Source organism: Heteronotia binoei, chromosome 4 (genome assembly GCF_032191835.1).
Source record: "Heteronotia binoei isolate CCM8104 ecotype False Entrance Well chromosome 4, APGP_CSIRO_Hbin_v1, whole genome shotgun sequence".
Classification (NCBI taxonomy): Eukaryota; Metazoa; Chordata; class Lepidosauria; order Squamata; family Gekkonidae; genus Heteronotia; species Heteronotia binoei.
The window spans coordinates 27,216,407-27,233,740 of record NC_083226.1 but is presented as its reverse complement, the minus strand read 5'-3'; the positions used below and the strand labels follow the sequence as shown (position 1 = coordinate 27,233,740).

At 45.9% G+C, this 17,334-nt stretch overlaps 1 protein-coding gene across 1 annotated transcript in view; it reads right to left on the bottom strand.

Annotated features, from left to right (window-relative positions):
• Positions 1–1,298: 1,298 nt before the first annotated feature.
• IGFBPL1 (insulin like growth factor binding protein like 1) overlaps positions 1,299–17,334 on the bottom strand; it is a 41,822-nt gene continuing 25,786 nt past the window's right edge. The window contains exons 2-4 of the mRNA XM_060236528.1: positions 6,089–6,198; positions 4,797–4,913; positions 1,299–1,446 (exon numbers count right to left, since the gene is read on the bottom strand). Coding sequence (XP_060092511.1) covers positions 1,303–1,446; positions 4,797–4,913; positions 6,089–6,198 — 371 coding nt within the window. The 3' untranslated portion in view covers positions 1,299–1,302. The remainder of the gene's footprint in view (positions 1,447–4,796; positions 4,914–6,088; positions 6,199–17,334) is intronic.

Here is a 17,334-nt window from a genome sequence, read left to right as displayed (position 1 = left end):
CTTCTGGAATCCTCCTTATTTTCAACTGACCCTGTGGAATTCCTGTGCAATTCCTTTTGACATGGTCACGGGGGAAAAAGAGATATGGTGGGATCTTTGGCTTAAGGTCAAGCCCTTATCCCCAGCCAAAACAAAGCCAAAGTATATTTCTTCTTGCCTCTGTCCCTCTTCTCCTTTTGTCCTCCCCCATCAAAATACGGACCATAAACCCCACCTCACCAAGACCTCTCATTTGTTAACATCATCAGGTAAAGCACCTTCCCTGTTATATACTGAGGACGAGGATGAGGACGCCAAGCATAGCGATCAGCTCCTTTTCTTGTGATTCCACCAAAAACTAACTTTCAATACCCAGGTCTCAGCCTGGTTATATACACTCAAACTCCACCCACTCCCCAAACTATTGGAAGGTTTAAACTGGCCACAGGCACCCTATTGGCTGTCTGTAGCAGTCTGTCCAATCAGCTTGTGGATTCCACAATCCTAGTGGTCTATTGTTCTAAATTCCAAGCTCCCACTGGACTTTGGAGAACAAGTTCAGGCTTGCCCCCCCCCCCCCAAGTCAGTCGCTATTCAGCAAGGTATACGAAAACAAGCCCAGTCATAACATTCTCCTCCCACCCAGATTCAGACTGCAAATTTCATGTGGAAAGGACCTCTCATGTTTGTTATTTCACAGTGTTATATGCCATGGATACAGATGCTGCTGCAATGATTAAGATGAACAGCTTCTGAATGGCTGATGCTGATTTCACACTTCATCTGAAAACACCACTCCAACATGCAAAGAGGACTAGGAATGCCCAGATCAGGGGTTTCAAATATGCGATCTGGGGGCCAAATCAGGCCCCCAGAGGGCTCCTATTAGGCCCCCGGGCAACTAGCACTTGTCTGTTTCCTTCTCCCTCTCTTTTGCTTCCTTCTGCATCTCAGCTTGCTTTGCTAGGCTTGCTCAATCGCACAGGAGCTACAGAGCAAAACCTCGATTTTCTCCATTGGTTGAGGCTCCTCCTGGTCCCCTGGGGAGGGAGGAAAAGAGCCAGAGCTTCCTTTGTCCAGTTCCCTGGATTCCACAGGAGAAATACAAAGAAAGCACTTTTAAGGCCAACAAGTGCTCATGTTTTATATTAAGTTTTTGAAAGAAAAAAAAACTTTAGTCATGTTTGTGTTCTTTAAAAAGTTTATATCTCTGCTACCTAATCTTAAATAGGTACACACATGGCCCAGCCCGACAAGGTCTCATTTATGTCAGATCCGTCCCTCATAACAAATGAGTTCGACACCCCTGGCCTAGATTACCTGCTACTTCATGTCTTCAGAGGTCAGGAAATTAGCTTTTTTGTTGGCATCCAGGACTTTAATGGTTCCCTCTGCCTCCGTTTCTCCCACCACGTTTTTAGCATGGCACTGGTAAACCCCTTCATCTTCTTTTGTCAGTGGGTTAATCTGGTAGGAGGCAAAGGAAAGAATTACAATAGCAACACCCAATTTATATGTCGTGGATGAGCAGTATCTACGTATGTTGTGTAGATTCAGGTGTAACAAAATGAGGGCTGTTAATTTAGAAACCTGTAGATTAATCATGTGATTGAACAGATTTAAAATATGGATGTTATACATACTGTATGCTATTAAATCCGTTTTGGTTAATTATGCAAACTGCCTCTGCGCAGGGGACGTTGCTTAAGGTGAACTACTGTCGGGTGACTGGGAGTTATACCAACATAGCAACAAAAAGGGTGAGTGAAAGCATTTGAGGAAACAAAAAACTGAAAAGATTTGGAAAAAGCAAACCACCTTGAGCTGTCAAACCCTGGGAGAATAGATGGGCTAGAAGCACGGCTGGAGATCGATTGATGCTGTGAATACTCTGGCCTGACAAAGGTCAGCAAAACTGGAGGCCACGCGGAAGGTAAAGTATCTGCATCAACAACTTGCTTTTTTGTGAGAGCCCTGACCCAGGACTGGCTGGTTGATGGTAACATTTTTGCTCCTCCAACAAAATCAGGGTGCACATGTGACATTCTCACAGGGCCCTCCCCATGTCCACATGATCAGATGTGCGCTGGGAATTCCCTGCTGGGAACTTAACGCCCAGGCAGGCATGGGCTCCATTTAGATTGGGACTAAGGCACAGAAGTAGAGGAAATGTACACCTCCCTCCTGTGCTGTTTTCCTGGCCTGGGGGATCCACTATTTACCCTTTGGAGGAAAACATGGTATATTTTACCCTGAAGGGTAAAGTAGTGCTCCCCCCTCCAGTATCAAATGAGGCCACCCCTTTAAAACTTTTCTTTAGAAGAAGCATTTAGAAGTCTTTCTTCTAGAAGTCAGATTTTGTCCTCACTGGTGACAAGAGGCCTGTGCTTCGGACCAAGCTGGGCATGGGGCCGGCCTTGACGTTTTTCCAGTGAAAACCAGTTGTTAAATGTGATCCCCTCTGTCTGCAGTAGAAAATGTCCTTCAGAACTGGTATCGGGTTGGGGCATTAGAGGCATGATTCCTTTTGGTGGCTGCATGGAGATCATGACACATGATCCAAGATGGTACTGTTCTCTAGCAACAGTAACCATTTTAAGAAGCTAGTCCTCAATGAGCACCCTGGAACCATCTTAGAGTTCCTCCTCCCCCCACAACAACTTTTAAAAAAAGGCAATATCTGATACTCTTAACAGCCAACATGAGAGCCTTTTGCTGAGACACAGCAGAGAAATCTCATCATTCATAAAAGCACTCAAAATCTGCTCTTTTTAGGGGCCATTTTTCTTCCCATCACAGCAAAGTGCCCTGCAGGGCCTTCTTGGTAGTGATGTCCTCACCCAAAGTAATCTTCAACCCAGGGAAACCCACCCGGCTAGCTCATCATTTCAAAAACCCTGATGTAGAAGGATTTTCACAGGGGCGAAGTGAAGAGGACTTGCGCACAGGACTAGTATGGGCCTTCATTCCCTGCTGTTACTATTCTCTGATTATTGATGTTTTACAATTTTGTGGGGGGAGGATGTTTCCAAACTCTCATGAGCAACACCCTATCAGCTAGGCAGCAGGATATAGCTTGCAAAAACAGCAAATGGCAAAGCGGTTTCAAGCGCGGTCATAATACCGCAGTTCACATAGATGGTGCATTCATTTGCAGATGGTGCAACCTGAGAGGGCGTCCTTTTGGCATAAAACAAGGTCCAACCCCAGCTGGGTTTGCAATGGATTTTCTTTATTACTACCTTAAGGTCCTGACCTGGGTGGCCATCTCTGAAGCTAAGCAAGGTTGGCCCCAATTAGCTCTGGGTGGGAGGCTGCTAAGGAAGTCCAGGGCTGCAAATGGCAAACCACTTTGGTTCATCTCCTGCCTTGAAAACTCTTACAGTTTGCTGTAATTTGGCTGCTGCTTGACAGCACTTTTCACCACCAAGACCTTCTATAATAGAATCATAGAGTTGGAAGGGACCTCCAGGGTCCTCTAGTCCAACCCCCTGCACAATGCAGGAAACTCACAAACACCTCCCCCTAAATTCACAGGATCTTCATTGCTGTCAGATGGCCATCTAGCCTCTGTTTAAAAACCTCCAAGGAAGGAGAGCCCACCACCTCCCAGGGAAGCCTGTTCCACTGAGGAATCGATCTAACTGTCAGGAAGTTCTTCCTAATGTTGAGCCACAAACTCTTGATTTAATTTCAACACATTGGTTCTGGTCCTACCTTCTGAAGCCACAGTAAACAATTCCACACCCTCCTCTATATGACAGCCCTTCAAGTACTTAAAGATGGTGATCATATCACCTCTCAGCTGCCTCCTCTCCAGGCTGAACATCCCCAGCTTCTTCAACCTTTCCTCATAGGACTTGGTCTCCAGACCCCTCACCATATTTGTCACCCTCCTCTGGAACCGTTCCAGCTTGTCTATATCCTTCTTAAAAATGTGGTGCCCAAAACTGAACACAATACTCCAGGTGAGGTCTTAACAGAGCAGTGTACCAGAGCAGTATCAAGTGTAGACATCTCTCTCATCCCACCCCCCCACCAGACAATATGATCTATGTGTCTTCATTGCTTCATGAATAGGGTTGCCTGAACATCAACAACGCCTTCTAGTGCTGCTGTGGATACAAGCGGAGAGAAGCAGCAAATTCCTCGCTATACTGCTTTGTAAACTTTTGTTTTCCTGTTTTTTTAAAAAAGAAACACCCTTAGCTATTATAACCTTCCCCACGGTACAATTCCACAGCAGGAGTGCTCAATCCTTGTGTCCTGCAACAAAGTTCCCCCTCCTTGCCATCTGCTATACATGGCTGGGAAAATTTTGCTTTCAAATTGGAAAGGGCTAGCCCAGGGGTGGCCAAACCTGCTTAACATAAGAGCCACATAGAATAAATGTCAGATATTTGAGAGCAGGAAGGAAGGGAGAGAGGGAGGGAGGGAGATGGGGAAGGGAGGGAGAGGTGGAAAGAAAACAACTTTAAATACATTCTCCAAGCTGCTGGCTGGCTTGGCTTGGAGATGTGATTTAAAGAGAGAAATGCCTTCTCCGAGCTGGCCGACAGGGCAGTGGGGACTTTGAGAGCCACACAATATGTGTGAAAGAGCCGCATGTGGCACCTGAGCCGCAGTTTGGCCACTCCTGGGCTAGCCAGTAGGGCAGCCCAGTGGGTACCATGTGGATAAGGGGTCAACCCGTTTTGCTTTGATTCTCTTTCCTCTACCTCCGATCATGACCAAGGTTTTCCACCAGCTCTGCCTTCACTGTGTGGCATCCAGGGCATCCTTTAGCTGCCTTTCCGCTCTGGCAAGCACAAACTTACCAAAACCCAACCTGTGCTCTCATGTTTCGAAGGTCCGCCTCGAACTTGGACTGCGATGTTGACTCTGTCCCCAGGCAGTTCTTCTTGGACCTTCACCCCCTTCGGGGATTCTATCACCTGCAGAGTTTACCAAGATGGAAATGAATCCCAAGCGGGACACTCAGTATTTGAAACAGACAAACTGAAAAAAAAATGCTGAATAAGAAGCTAAAGAGCTTCAATAATATTTCTTTGAAGTATTAAATGCTATATAATAAAATCCAGTTTAATTTTATTGTCTTTTCTATGTTATTAAAAGTTCTTAATGCTGTATAATACCACCATTGGCCAAGAAAAATTGCTCTGAGGCCACCAGACGTGCTCACTAGCACTAATATTATATGATACTTTCACACATAGTAGTGTATAAAAAACACTTGGCAATCGGTTGTGCACATGCAGGCTGTCTGATATAGTGGTTGAGTGTGTGGACTCTTATCTGGAAGAACTGGGTTTGATTCCCCACTCCTCCCCTTGCAGCTGTTGGAATGGCCTTGGGTCAGCCATAGTTCTCACAGAGTTGTCCTTGAAAGGGCAGCTTCTGGGAGAGCTCTCTCAGCCTCACCTACCTCACAGAGTGTCTGTTGTGGGGGAAGAAGATAAAGGAGATCGTAAGCCACTCTGTGACTCTGATTCAGAGAGAAGGACGGGGTATAAATCTATGGTCTTCTTCTACAATTAATTCAGTAGTTCCACCAATATACAATGAATTAGTATGGCATATAAATGCTCAGTTGTTCCAGAATATTATCAGGCTAACAAATTCCCAGATTGTACTGTTCATATACTAAAAAAGTCAGTTTTCGTGGAACATGGTAATTAGATGGTTTGCGTAGCTGGATGGCTTGAGATACGTGTCCTAGGTAGTAGCCGTGTTTCGGTAGACTATGCCTTCTTCATATCATCGAATACAATATATAGATGGAACCCGTATAGATTTGTACTTTCACAAAGCGCCCAAGGGCTGACAAAATTGCTTTCTCTGGAAAGGGGCTTGCCAAGACAGCAGATGATAAACCTAGATTTGCAGAATTTGAACTGGGGAAATTCCTCAAACATCAACTGGAAGTGACATCACATTCCCAAACTCCACCCACCCCAAGCTATGTCCCCATAATCTCCCAGCATTTGTCTAGGCAACATTGGGAAGCCAGAAATCCAGTGGGTTCTGTATCCAGCCTCCTCTCCCTAGGAACATGACCCCAGAGGTCACCTTGGAAAGGCCACCTCTGAAGGATCACCCAATGGCATACCTTTGTCCAGGTGATGATAGGTGTTGGGACAGCTTTCACTTCACAGGACAGGTAGACTTGAGCTCCTGTGACATTGTGAATTTTTTTGGGTGGCACCACAATAGCAGGAGCTGGAAGGGAAACAAAAGGACAACTCAGAACTACAGCTCTTGCAGACAGGAACACTGTGTCAGATGTAGGAGGAAGGAAGGAAGGAAGGGTGGAAGGAAAACAACTTTCAATGCATTCTCCAAGCCACTGCCTGGCTTGGCGATGTGATTTAAAGAGAGAAATGCCTTCTCCAAGCCGGCTGATAGGGTGGTGGGGGCTTCAAAAGCCACACAATATGTGTGAAAGCCACATGTGGCTCCCAAGGCACAGTTTGGCCACCCCTGGTCTTGGTTCTTAGATTCGAGTCTGACACTCTTACCCACTACACCACTCTGGCTCTCAGCGAGAAGAAGCACTTAATCACAATATCAGATTGCCTTGCAAATTTTTTTAAACGTTTACATTGGCCATCTTAGGAGCAAACAAAGTGCGAGCAGCTTAAGGGGAATGGTGTAATGTCCCTTTGATTGCAAGGAAGCGCCTATTCCAATGAGCAGTGCACAGGCAAGGGGAGTGAAACCTCTGTCCCAACATAGGTTATGGCTGGAACAGCTCCCTTTGCTTGCGCTCACTTTTTAATACAGGACTCCCTCCGTTCTCTCCTCGCTAGATGGAAACAAATGTGAATATGTACATATGGATCTCCCCCTACCAGATGGAGCTTGATCCTCAGAAGAAGTGCAAATAATCAATTCGCCAGCTCAATGCTCTTGGATATTCAGTGATCCAGTGGCGGAATATGGAGTTTTTACCCAATTTTAGAGGAAAAGGTTGTGCCACAATAGTTTTTTGGAAAGCAGAAAGGAACTGGAGATGGGATTTGATTCACTGGAATTATTTGCACACTGGACAGTGTGTGCCCCACTGTGAACTTTTGCTCAGTGGTTCTGAAGCAATACAAACCCAACACAGCCTTATTTACCAGTGAGTTAAGTGTGTGCCCCATAAACAGCAAGCCCTCCTTCTCTGAAAAAGATCCCCCCCCCACTCATCCATCTCCAGCTTATTGCACACTGGAGCACGAAGGTTCAGGTATCTTTGTGCTCCCCCATTTTTTACTTCACGCAGAGTGCTTTGTTAGCTGTTACCATGGCAACATTTCAACGGAATGGCAGGGCTCCTTGTATGGGCTTTTCTTGCAAAATTAAGGCAATTTTCATCTAGTCCCCCCTCCCCAGCCGCGAGAAAGGAACAGATGCATCTTTCCCCCTGCCCATTGGCACTCTTCCCTTCCACACGACAACTATCACAGGATGATATTTTTCAAGCTTGTCTCTGGGAAACACAGTATCACTCCTGCTAGAGCCCCTTCTCGAAAGCTGAGCTTAGCACAGCAGCCTGTACCCTGCGGTGCCTGGGCCACTAGTCTCCGGATACGGCGGGAATATGGAGCGCTGTGCTTGTTATGCCCTTAGTGCGCCGGCTGTCAGAAGGACACGGCTTTCTGCACTGTTAGCAGCTGTCCTTGCCTGTCCCCCATCACTCTTTGAAAATGAAGGGAACAGTGGGTAGGGAGGGGGGAGGAGACCATCTGTTAGGAGATAACTCCCATCTGTAAAATTACCACTGACAAATGAATATTTGTATTGATGCTACTTAACTGAGATGGTAAGGAGATGAAGCCTCTCTTACGCAATCCACATCAAATCCTGGGATTAATACCTGCTGTGTCCCTTCTGCTTCCAAGGGGTCTGGCCATCTAATAGCATAATTGTTCACACCTGCTTTAAGAGATGGCTGTCCCCCTGGTGCAAATTGACACTTTTTTTGTGGGCCACAGATATGCGCCGTATGACAGATGGCATCACTGTAATGGCAGTCTTACATGACATCACAGTCTCCCAGATATATTGACGGATGTTCCCAAGACTGTCAACGGCTTACGGAGTACTTGAGTGCTAATGCTTATGTTTTGCCAAAGAAATGTTTCTGGCGCCTATCAAAATCCAAGCGAGAAGCACATATGAAACATTCGTCTGCTGACTTATGAATCAATTCACCCGTTCCATGTTGCCCAGGACAGGGGTGGCTAATATTTGGCCAGTGTTGAAAACAGTTTGCTGGATTTTAGTCAAAGTCTTCTCTGTATTGTGTGGTTTTTGGAAGCCACAGTAGGTGCCAAACAATTTACTGACCACTAGGGTTGCCAGGTCTGACTCAAAAAATATCTGGAGACTTTTGGGGTAGAGCTAGGAGCAAGGGTATGACAACCATGGCTGGACTCCAGAAGGAGTTCTGGCCATCACATTTAAAGGGACTGAATGCCCTCTTTCCATTTCGAATTAACGGATAGTGGCACCTTCTTTTGAGGATCATAGAACTGGACCCTCTGGTTCAATCTTTATTAAATATGGTGGGTGTTTTGAGAAGAGGCACTGGATGCTGTGCTGAAAATTTGGTGCCTCTATTTCAAAAACCAGTCCCTGCCCCCATGCCCCAGATACCAACAGATCAATTCTCCATTATACCCTATGACAAGCAGTCTATAGGGTATAATGGAATGCCCAGCAGAAATCCCCCTCCCCCGCTTTCTGATAACTTTGAAGCAGGGGAGGGCCTCCAAACCTGGGGATCCCCTGCCCCTACCTGGGGATTGGCAACCCTACATAGGGTTGAGGGTGGGCCTGGCCTGCCTGGTTATATTTGTGGTGTTGCATGTAACCTTTTGCTTTTGTTCAGCTAACAAAAAACAGCATAAACATTTAGAAAATTATTTTTTTTTATTTTAAACCCAACTATTTTTGTTTTGTACTTATGCTGCATTGTAGTGGTCTACTATTGTGACAGTGCTGTAAGGTTGGTGGGGTCACACCCTGCTGACTTTTCCACCGATGGTGGGGGTGATTTCAGCCTCTTCCCCCCTCCTGCAGCAGACCTTTGAATCTCCCCTCATGCTGTTATCGGAGGTTCCCATCCTCCTGGAGAAGCATTTGAGGCTGTGGAGAGAGGGGAAGGCACAAAACCGTATTTGTCTGATGGAAACATCCTACTTCTCAGCAGGATCAAAGCCTGCTATCTCTGGGGGCCCTCCTTTTTCTCGAGTTAGAACTGAACCTCTAGCTCACGAGTGTATTTTACCACACAACCTGACTTCCGTGCCACTGAGTTCCACGGCGCTCTTTAGCAGTGGGGCTGTTACAAGCTGTGGAACCCACAATACTATTTAGCCACAGGAACACTTTCATATTACATAAATGATCCTTACAAAAACAAAACTTTTTCTCAAGAGCTTTTTGTAACACCTTGATTTTATTTTTATTTTTTTTAAAAAGGTGTTTAGGGGCCACCTAAAATTGTCTCAGGTGCCAGATCCAATGCATAAATTGCCAGTTGGGTCATCTCTGAGAAGGCAAGAAGAAGTAACTTCTCTGCTGTTGAATTCTGAAAGCGCACCTGGCAGGAGTATATATTTAGGACAGGCTTATTCCTTTTAAGTTTAAGCAAAAGAATGTGGTGGGACTGGATCACACAGATCCATTATACTTCTGGTGCTGTTTACCTCCTGTCAGCAGCAAGCTCTTTACACCAATGGAAAGTGCAGCTGTTCATGGAACAGATCTGCAAGAACCAGCTTAGGGGTTTTTTATTAAGGAACTCTCCATTTAAAGAACCCTGAGCCATCCCTTTGCTAAGCCAACTTAGTACTTTCTCTCTTTTTACATCTATGTACATAAGAGCTGTCACATCGCAGCTGATTTATGGTGACTCCAGCAAGGGGCTTTCAAGGCAAATGAGAAACAGAGGCAGTTTGCCATTGCTTTCCTCTGCACAGCCTATCTTGGTGGTCTGTCTCCCATCCGAGTACCAACGATGCTTAGCTTCCGAGACCTGACAAGTTTGGGCTATACTATGCAGCCTTCCCCCCCCCCCACTTTTACATATAGGCAATTAGAATTTTATACCTTAGATTCCTAAGCACCAAATAAAGGTTGGGGGGGGGGGAAGAGAGAGAGAGAGAGGGAAAGAGAGAGCACAGGTGCTATGTGACAGAAATAATGTAAAATGCATGTAAAAATTAGCATATAGCAAACATTAGCAGACAGCACATCCTTTTCTTTCCTGGAACTCCTTGATCACTGCTACTGGCTGGGTGCTTGGAGCCCTCTTATGTCTACACAAGACTGCATTTCATATTATGCATCCTGAATAACTACCATTTCCCAGGCTCTGTGCTTACAGTCATGGATGCAGACTGGATCCACATAAATAAACAGTTTGGGGTTCCACTTCTTTATGGGAAGGTCTTGATTGTGTTTTGCCTGGCTTTAATAATGGAGAGCCCAACTGAACTAGTGGTTATGTAGGGATGTTACCTAATGTCAGGGATCCCCAAGCTTTTTGAGCCTGTGGGCACCTTTGGAATTCTGACCCTGGGTGGTGGGTGCACACAAAATGGCTGCCAGAGGAGGTGGAGCATCTACAAAATGACAGGAAGTGAGGTTTTGCAGAACTCTTAACAGCAACACTTCAACATTTCAGGCAGAAGTGTTGCTTAACAGTATGCCTTTTTAAAAATGAACATCTTTTGTTGCTGGTATAAATATATTATAAATGGAACATCATATATGGGTATTATTTTCTGATCCAATATCCTAAGAGGCATCCAAAGTATGGCCCATGAGCCAAATGTAACCTGCCCATCCCTGAGGTGAAATCTGAGATTTTTAGCAAATAATAAAAAATTGTTTTCAGTTAAGTTTATTTCCACTACAATTACACCACAAAACAGGAGTATTATGAAGAATTGCTTCACCATGATTAATTTTAAAAATTCTCTCAGCACGCATATGGATTTCTAAAGCCACTATAATAGATAGTATTTCAAAGCACAATGTTTCAGTCCAGCACAGCCTTGAAGCCCAGTCCAGCAAAGTTTAATTCTGGGTATAAACATTCTTGTGCACACACCCTTTTTAAGGCTGTTTAACTCCCACTGACCTCAACAGGATTAGATGGTCTACTAGCCCAAAGACCCTTAGCTACTGTTTTTAGAAATCTAGAGGGGGAGACAGGCTGAAAGACTTGTAGATTTCCTCAGGGGCTCCCAGCTTTCCACCCACAGTATGTGCATTAAACTAGACACGCTGTGGAAGATCGGTGACCATTCTCCCATTTTTTTTTCTTATTCCAACATCCACGGTTAGCCTAAGTGTTCATGTGGACTGCTTAGTCATTCTTTTAAATCAATTTTGTTTTAATTTTATTATAAATTGCTGTAGATCCATATATGGAAAAGGCAGTGCCAAAAAGCTAGCATTGGTATAGAGCATTGGTGTTGAAAATGGAGCCCGGGGGCCGAATCAGCCCCCCTGGAGGGCTCCTATCAGGGCCACAAGCAACTGGCTGTCATCTGCTTCCTTCTCCCTCTCTCTTGCTCCCTTCTGCATCGCAGCTTGCCTTGCTCAATCGCACAGGAGCTACAGAGCAAAAACTCTATTTTCTCCATTGGCTGAGGCTTCTCCCTTGCGGAGGAAGGGGGGGGGGGAGGCAGAGATTGCTTTGCCAGACCCTCTCAATCGTACAGCAGAGCTACTGAGCCAAGACTTTCTTCTGTTGGCTGAGGCTCCTCTCCCTCCTGCCATGGATCCCATGGGAGAAATATAAAGAAAGAACATTTAAGATTGCTAATGCTTTACAACTGCTAACAACTGCTTTTTTATTTTTTAAAAAAACCTGTAACTGTGTTTGTCTGTGTCCTTTATAAAGTCTATATCTCTGCTACTTAATCTTAACTAGGAACACACATGGTCCGGCTGGACAAGGTTTCATTTATGTCAGATCCGGCCCTCATAACAAATGAGTTTGACACCCTGGTATAGAGGTTGGAGTGGGATCTGGGAGACACAGGTTAAAATCCCCACCCTGCTAAGGAAGCTGGCCGAATGGCCTTGGGCCAAGCACCCTGCCTGATTTTTACCTATCTCACAGGGTGGTGATGCTTGTGAGGATATACAGTAACTGGGAAGAGACAGAACAGTGTGTTTTGGCACCCCTACTGGTGGAAAAGTGGAGTAGAGATATCTAAACAAATGATTTTAGTAGCTGGTGTGAATTCATATTTCAGATTTATTAAGCACATCTGAAAAAACATACAGGGTTCTATGGAAGGTTAAAAAAAAAAGGTAGTACCCTGTGCAAGCATCAAGTCATTACCAATCCATGGGGTGATGTCACATCATGACGCTTTCTTGGGAGACTTTTTGTAACAGGGTGGTTTGCTATTGCCTTCCCCAGTCAGCTACACTTTACCACCATCAAGCTGGGTACTCATTTTACCGACCTCGGAAGGATGGAAGGCTGAGTCAACCTTGAGCCGGCTACCTGAAAACCCAGCTTCCACCTGGATTGAACTCAGATCGTGAGCAGAGCTTGGTCTGCAATACTGCAGCCCACCATCTGCAGTATTGCTCTTAATGTGAAACAGCGTTCTATGGAAACAGCGTGCCTGATCCTCCCCCGTCTCAGCAACGCAACCTCTTCCACATTAGTGGCAAACAGCAGCAACATATGCCATGCTCCCAGGTTGCAAACCTAAGCAAAAAGATCAGCACGTTTCCTCCCCAAAGTCATATAAGGAGGCAAAGTCTTGCAGGCTTCTCCCTTGCTTACAACTCTGACCAGCTTCCACCACCAGAACCTCAGCTCTCCTGCGTATGCAAATTCACAATGCTCAGCTGGCGTCCCACTTGCTAATTAGCCACTGTCTAGAGTACGTTCAAATCAGTCCCACAGGGTTCAAATGATACAAGGGCAGGCAGATAACTATCCCGGACAGGAGAGATAATCTAACAGTGGGGGGAAAAGACCATCAGTGCTTTGAACTCGCACAATTGCCTGGGGGAAAGGGAATAAGAAAAGTTGAGCTGACGAGCAGCAGCTGTAACTACCCTGACAACAAATACCAGCTCCAGGTATCGTCATAAGCAGGGGTTTTTTTGTATCAGGAACTCCTCTGCATATTAGGCCACACACTCCGGTGTAGCCAATCCTCCAAGAGCTTACAGTAGCCCTTGTAATAAGAGCCCTGTAAACTCTTGGAGGATTGCCTACATAAGAGGGGTGTGGCCTAATATGCAAAGGAGTTCCTGCTGCAGAAAAAAAGCCCTCCCTGCCCTCCAATCACATCATTTGCTCAAAGCTGATCTGCACCTCCTTCCTCGAAAGAGTTTCCAGCCATTGGGGAAGATTCTACTCCTATCCTACCACTCCACAGAGCAAAATTTGAGGCCTTCCTCCAGCCACTGGCTGTTCCTCCAAGGAGGAGGCATTTTACAAGAAGGGGCCTTAGGCAAGACAAAGGCTCCTTGGGGGATGGTTGAACACCTGAAGCTGCCTTGTATTGACTCAGAGCATTCGCTCATCACGGTCAATACTGTCCATTCAGACAGACAACGGATCTCCTGGATTTCCAAGTAGAGATCTTTCACATCACCGACTACCTCTTATCTGGAGGTGCTGGGAACTGAACCTGGGCACCTTTTACAGCTCTAGCACTGACCCACAGCTCCTCCACCCCACTGCATTCTCCAATCATGGTGGCAGCGAGTACTGCTTCTCGCAGCGCTTCTTCATCCAACACATTTTTCTAGGCATGTACCTAAGAAGTTTTTAAGCAGTGATTCAAGCAAAGTAGTGTTTGCCATGAGTGCATTATAAAAGCACCCTCAGAGGGGGGATACAAGGCAGGGCCAGACTACCTGGTCATTTTACAGGGTAGACACGGCCTCCCTGTTATTCTCTTGAGGTATGCCTGGCTTGTGTTTGATTCTCCTGATTTAAACCATTCTTGCAGTTCAGTTAACAACAACAAATGTCAAGAAAACTAACGTACTGCTATCTCATGCAAATTCCAGAAGGACAAAGGAATACTGCTGAACTATCTCTGCAGGCTGTCCGCTTGAGGAGACATCTTGATTTCGCAGCTCCCCAGCAGGTGACACACCATCGTCACCCAAGCTCAAAACACTCCACACGCCCTGTGCATCTCTCACAGTTCAAGGATGGCCAACTCCCTTTCAGACCCAGCTCACCTAAAAGAGGTCTCTGTGTGTGGACTGTTTCAGCTTCCAGTTGGGTACTTGAGACTGGGCAGGGGCGGGGGGGATGGCTTCCAAGAATATAGGTTTGCTTGCTTCTTCCCTGTTCTTCCATGCCGAAGGAGCTTCCATTTTAGAAAATTGCACATTTGGTTAAACCACAATAAAGACTAAAGAGGGCTCAGACTTAAAATGGCAGGAGGCCCAGCCTAGCCAAGTGCTAGTCACCATTCGTCTTGCTATAATTCCTCCGTGCAGCTGGTTCACAATCTGCTTGTAATTGGGCAGAGCCATCAAGAGCAAAAGCTTGGCAACTCCACCAAACTCCCAGTGCAATTTGTTTCTTTCTTGTAACGCCGGTTTTCAAGCTGAGCACCAATTAATTTATCCCTACCTACTGCTTCTTTATGCAAACCCAGTCCCATCCATTGTATCTCAAAACTCTACACCCCCAAGGAAGTTCCTCTTGAGAAATTGGGTCGATGACTGACACAGCAACAGTCGGGATTTCTTGACAAACCACTGTGAACTCTGGCCCCTGGAGACTGGCTTGTGTATCCAAGGCAGTGTTTTGGGTTGGCCTCTTCTTTAGCCTCAGGGCAAACAGTTCCACCGATTCAGGCCAGGGTCTGGAATGACAGTTCCGATGAGCTTGCCCAAGCTTGCAGAGATGATGGTGAACTTGCCTCTGGTAAATAAGAATGTCTTCCTGCGGTTCTTGTCATCCTCACAGTGAGCCAAGCCAAAAGTCAGGAAGACCACATGGGATGCCACCTCTGCAAGGACCGTTTGGCTTAGTGTGCCCCTGGCCACCAGTGGCCCAATGAGATCTTTCCCATAAATTTAAAGAGCCAGTCCATACATCAGGGCTGATTCACTTGTAGTCCACAAGGCAGACATGTGAACTGTCAGCAGGTGTACCAGGCTGTGAACGCAATTCCCAGGTACACAGGGGTCCAATTCAGATGGGAACCAGGGCACAGAAAGAAGGAGCTTAAGGCTCCGCCTGCAACTTTCTGCCATCTGGTTCAAAAGGGAAAATCTTGTGGTGGCTACAGGCAGAGCACACAGGGGTCGTAGCTCAGTGGCAGAGCATCAGCTTAGCATGCAGAAGGTCCCTGGCTCAGTCCCCAGCATCTCTAGTTAAAAGGGGTAAATAATGTGTGATGGGAAAGGCCTCTGCCTTCTAGCATGGCCTTGGGTCAGCCATAGCTCTGGCAGAGGTTGTCCTTGAAAGGGCAGCTGCTGTGAGAGCCCCCTCCAGCCCCACCCACCTCACAGGGTGTCCGTTGTGGGGGAGGAAGGTAAAGGAGATTGTGAGCCACTCTGAGACTCTTCGGAGTGGAGGGCGGGATATAAATCCAATATCATCACCTTCTTCTGAAACCCTGGAGAGCTGCTGCCAATCTGAGTAGACAACTGATCTTGATGGTCCAAAGGCCTGATTCAGTATAAGGCAGTTTCACGTGTTTATGCATGTGGATGCATCACCCAAACAGAATCCATGGAGCAGGGTAGAGCTAAGATCTGCTTTCAAAATGGTGTTCAAGCCTCATGTTGCCTCTCTTCCCCTTTCAGAGGCTTAGCTGTGAAAGGGAGAGGCCCGTACTGCATCAGTACTACAATACTGTGCACACTTTTGGTCTCCCCCTTCCCCTGGCATTGTCTGTGTGTATGTATGTGTGTATATATATTTCTTCTATCTTAAAGCACTGCTCATCATTTTTAAGACTGGGATTTACATTTCTTGTAGAGCATCTTGGGAGGTTACCATTTTTCTTTCTGTTGGGGCCCTTCAGTCTTACTGGTAAGATTCAGGCAATTAACACGACTGCCCCTGCTTTGTGGAGACTGTCTATGCAAATCTGGAGCTCTCTTGGCTTCTGTGACCTCAGCACTGTGGTTACAGACTGCTAAATGTCAGGCCATAAAAAAGGGAAAGTGAAAGGTGATTGTTAGCAAAGCTGGGATCAAAGCTGTCACTCAAAAACAGGAGAGTTGATTCTCTGTATTCTGCAACGGTGCCCACTCTCCCCCCACCGTATTCTTGAGTGGCAGCTACCAACTCACTGTTTCCAGATCTCTTTCTAAAGGGCAATCTTCCACTTGTAAAACAAAAATTATGTTACTCTTGTTTTTATTAAGTGGCTGAAATCATTAGGTATTGAGTAAAACACATTCCGTTTTCCAGAGAATCCTGGCCTCAGTCATACAGTGTAAAAAGATTGTATGTTGTTACTGTAAATTATTATAGCTACATTAAACAATTTTACATGGTGTACAAGCAAAGCTGAATATGTGTGTGTGTGTGTGGGTAAGATCCCACAAAGTTAAAACAGGAGCCAAACATTCAAGAGTCATTGAAAGAAGCGGTGATAAATATCTCAGTAAAGCTCTCCTGTCTAGAACAGAAGTACAAGATTCTTAGTTCTTTTTGTACCTTTCAAAAACCTGCACATTCTCTGAACTGTTCTGCCACCACCACTGGGGCCCAGCGGAGCTCTCAGCCTTACCGCTGCAGGAGGAAGGCACAACAGGCAGTGTAGCACAATAACAGGGTTTCCAACCCTGGATTAGGAAATTCCTGGAGATTTGGGGAAGATGGGCTTGGGGACCTTAATGACATACCTTCCAAAAGCAGCCATTTTCTGCAGGGGAACTCATTTCTGTCCAATGGAGATCAGATGTAATTCTAGGAGATCTCTAGCCCCTGTAAATTGGCAAATCTACCTTAGTAAAGGGACACAAGTTTAAAGTTGTATGGTGAATGTCTTCTTCTTTCAATGATGTCCATTTATCTCTGCAACTGTGTTTGGGTTGCCAGACCCTTCCAGGGGTTGGGAAGTCCTGTTTTTTCAGGGTGCTTCCCTGTTGACAGTCAGCTGGCCAGTGAGGGAAAATCCCACCCCCAACAGGTCCCAAAGGCCACATGATGACATCACCTGGAAGAGATGTCGTCATGTCATTGATGCTCTAGTTTTTGGGCAAAACTCTATGGTAAAATCAGCTACAAACCATAGAGTTTAACCGAAAAACGGAGTGCCACCCTCCAACATTGGTGACATCATATCACTTCCAGATGATGTCATTGTGCCATGTGCAGGTCAGAAAATTCCACAG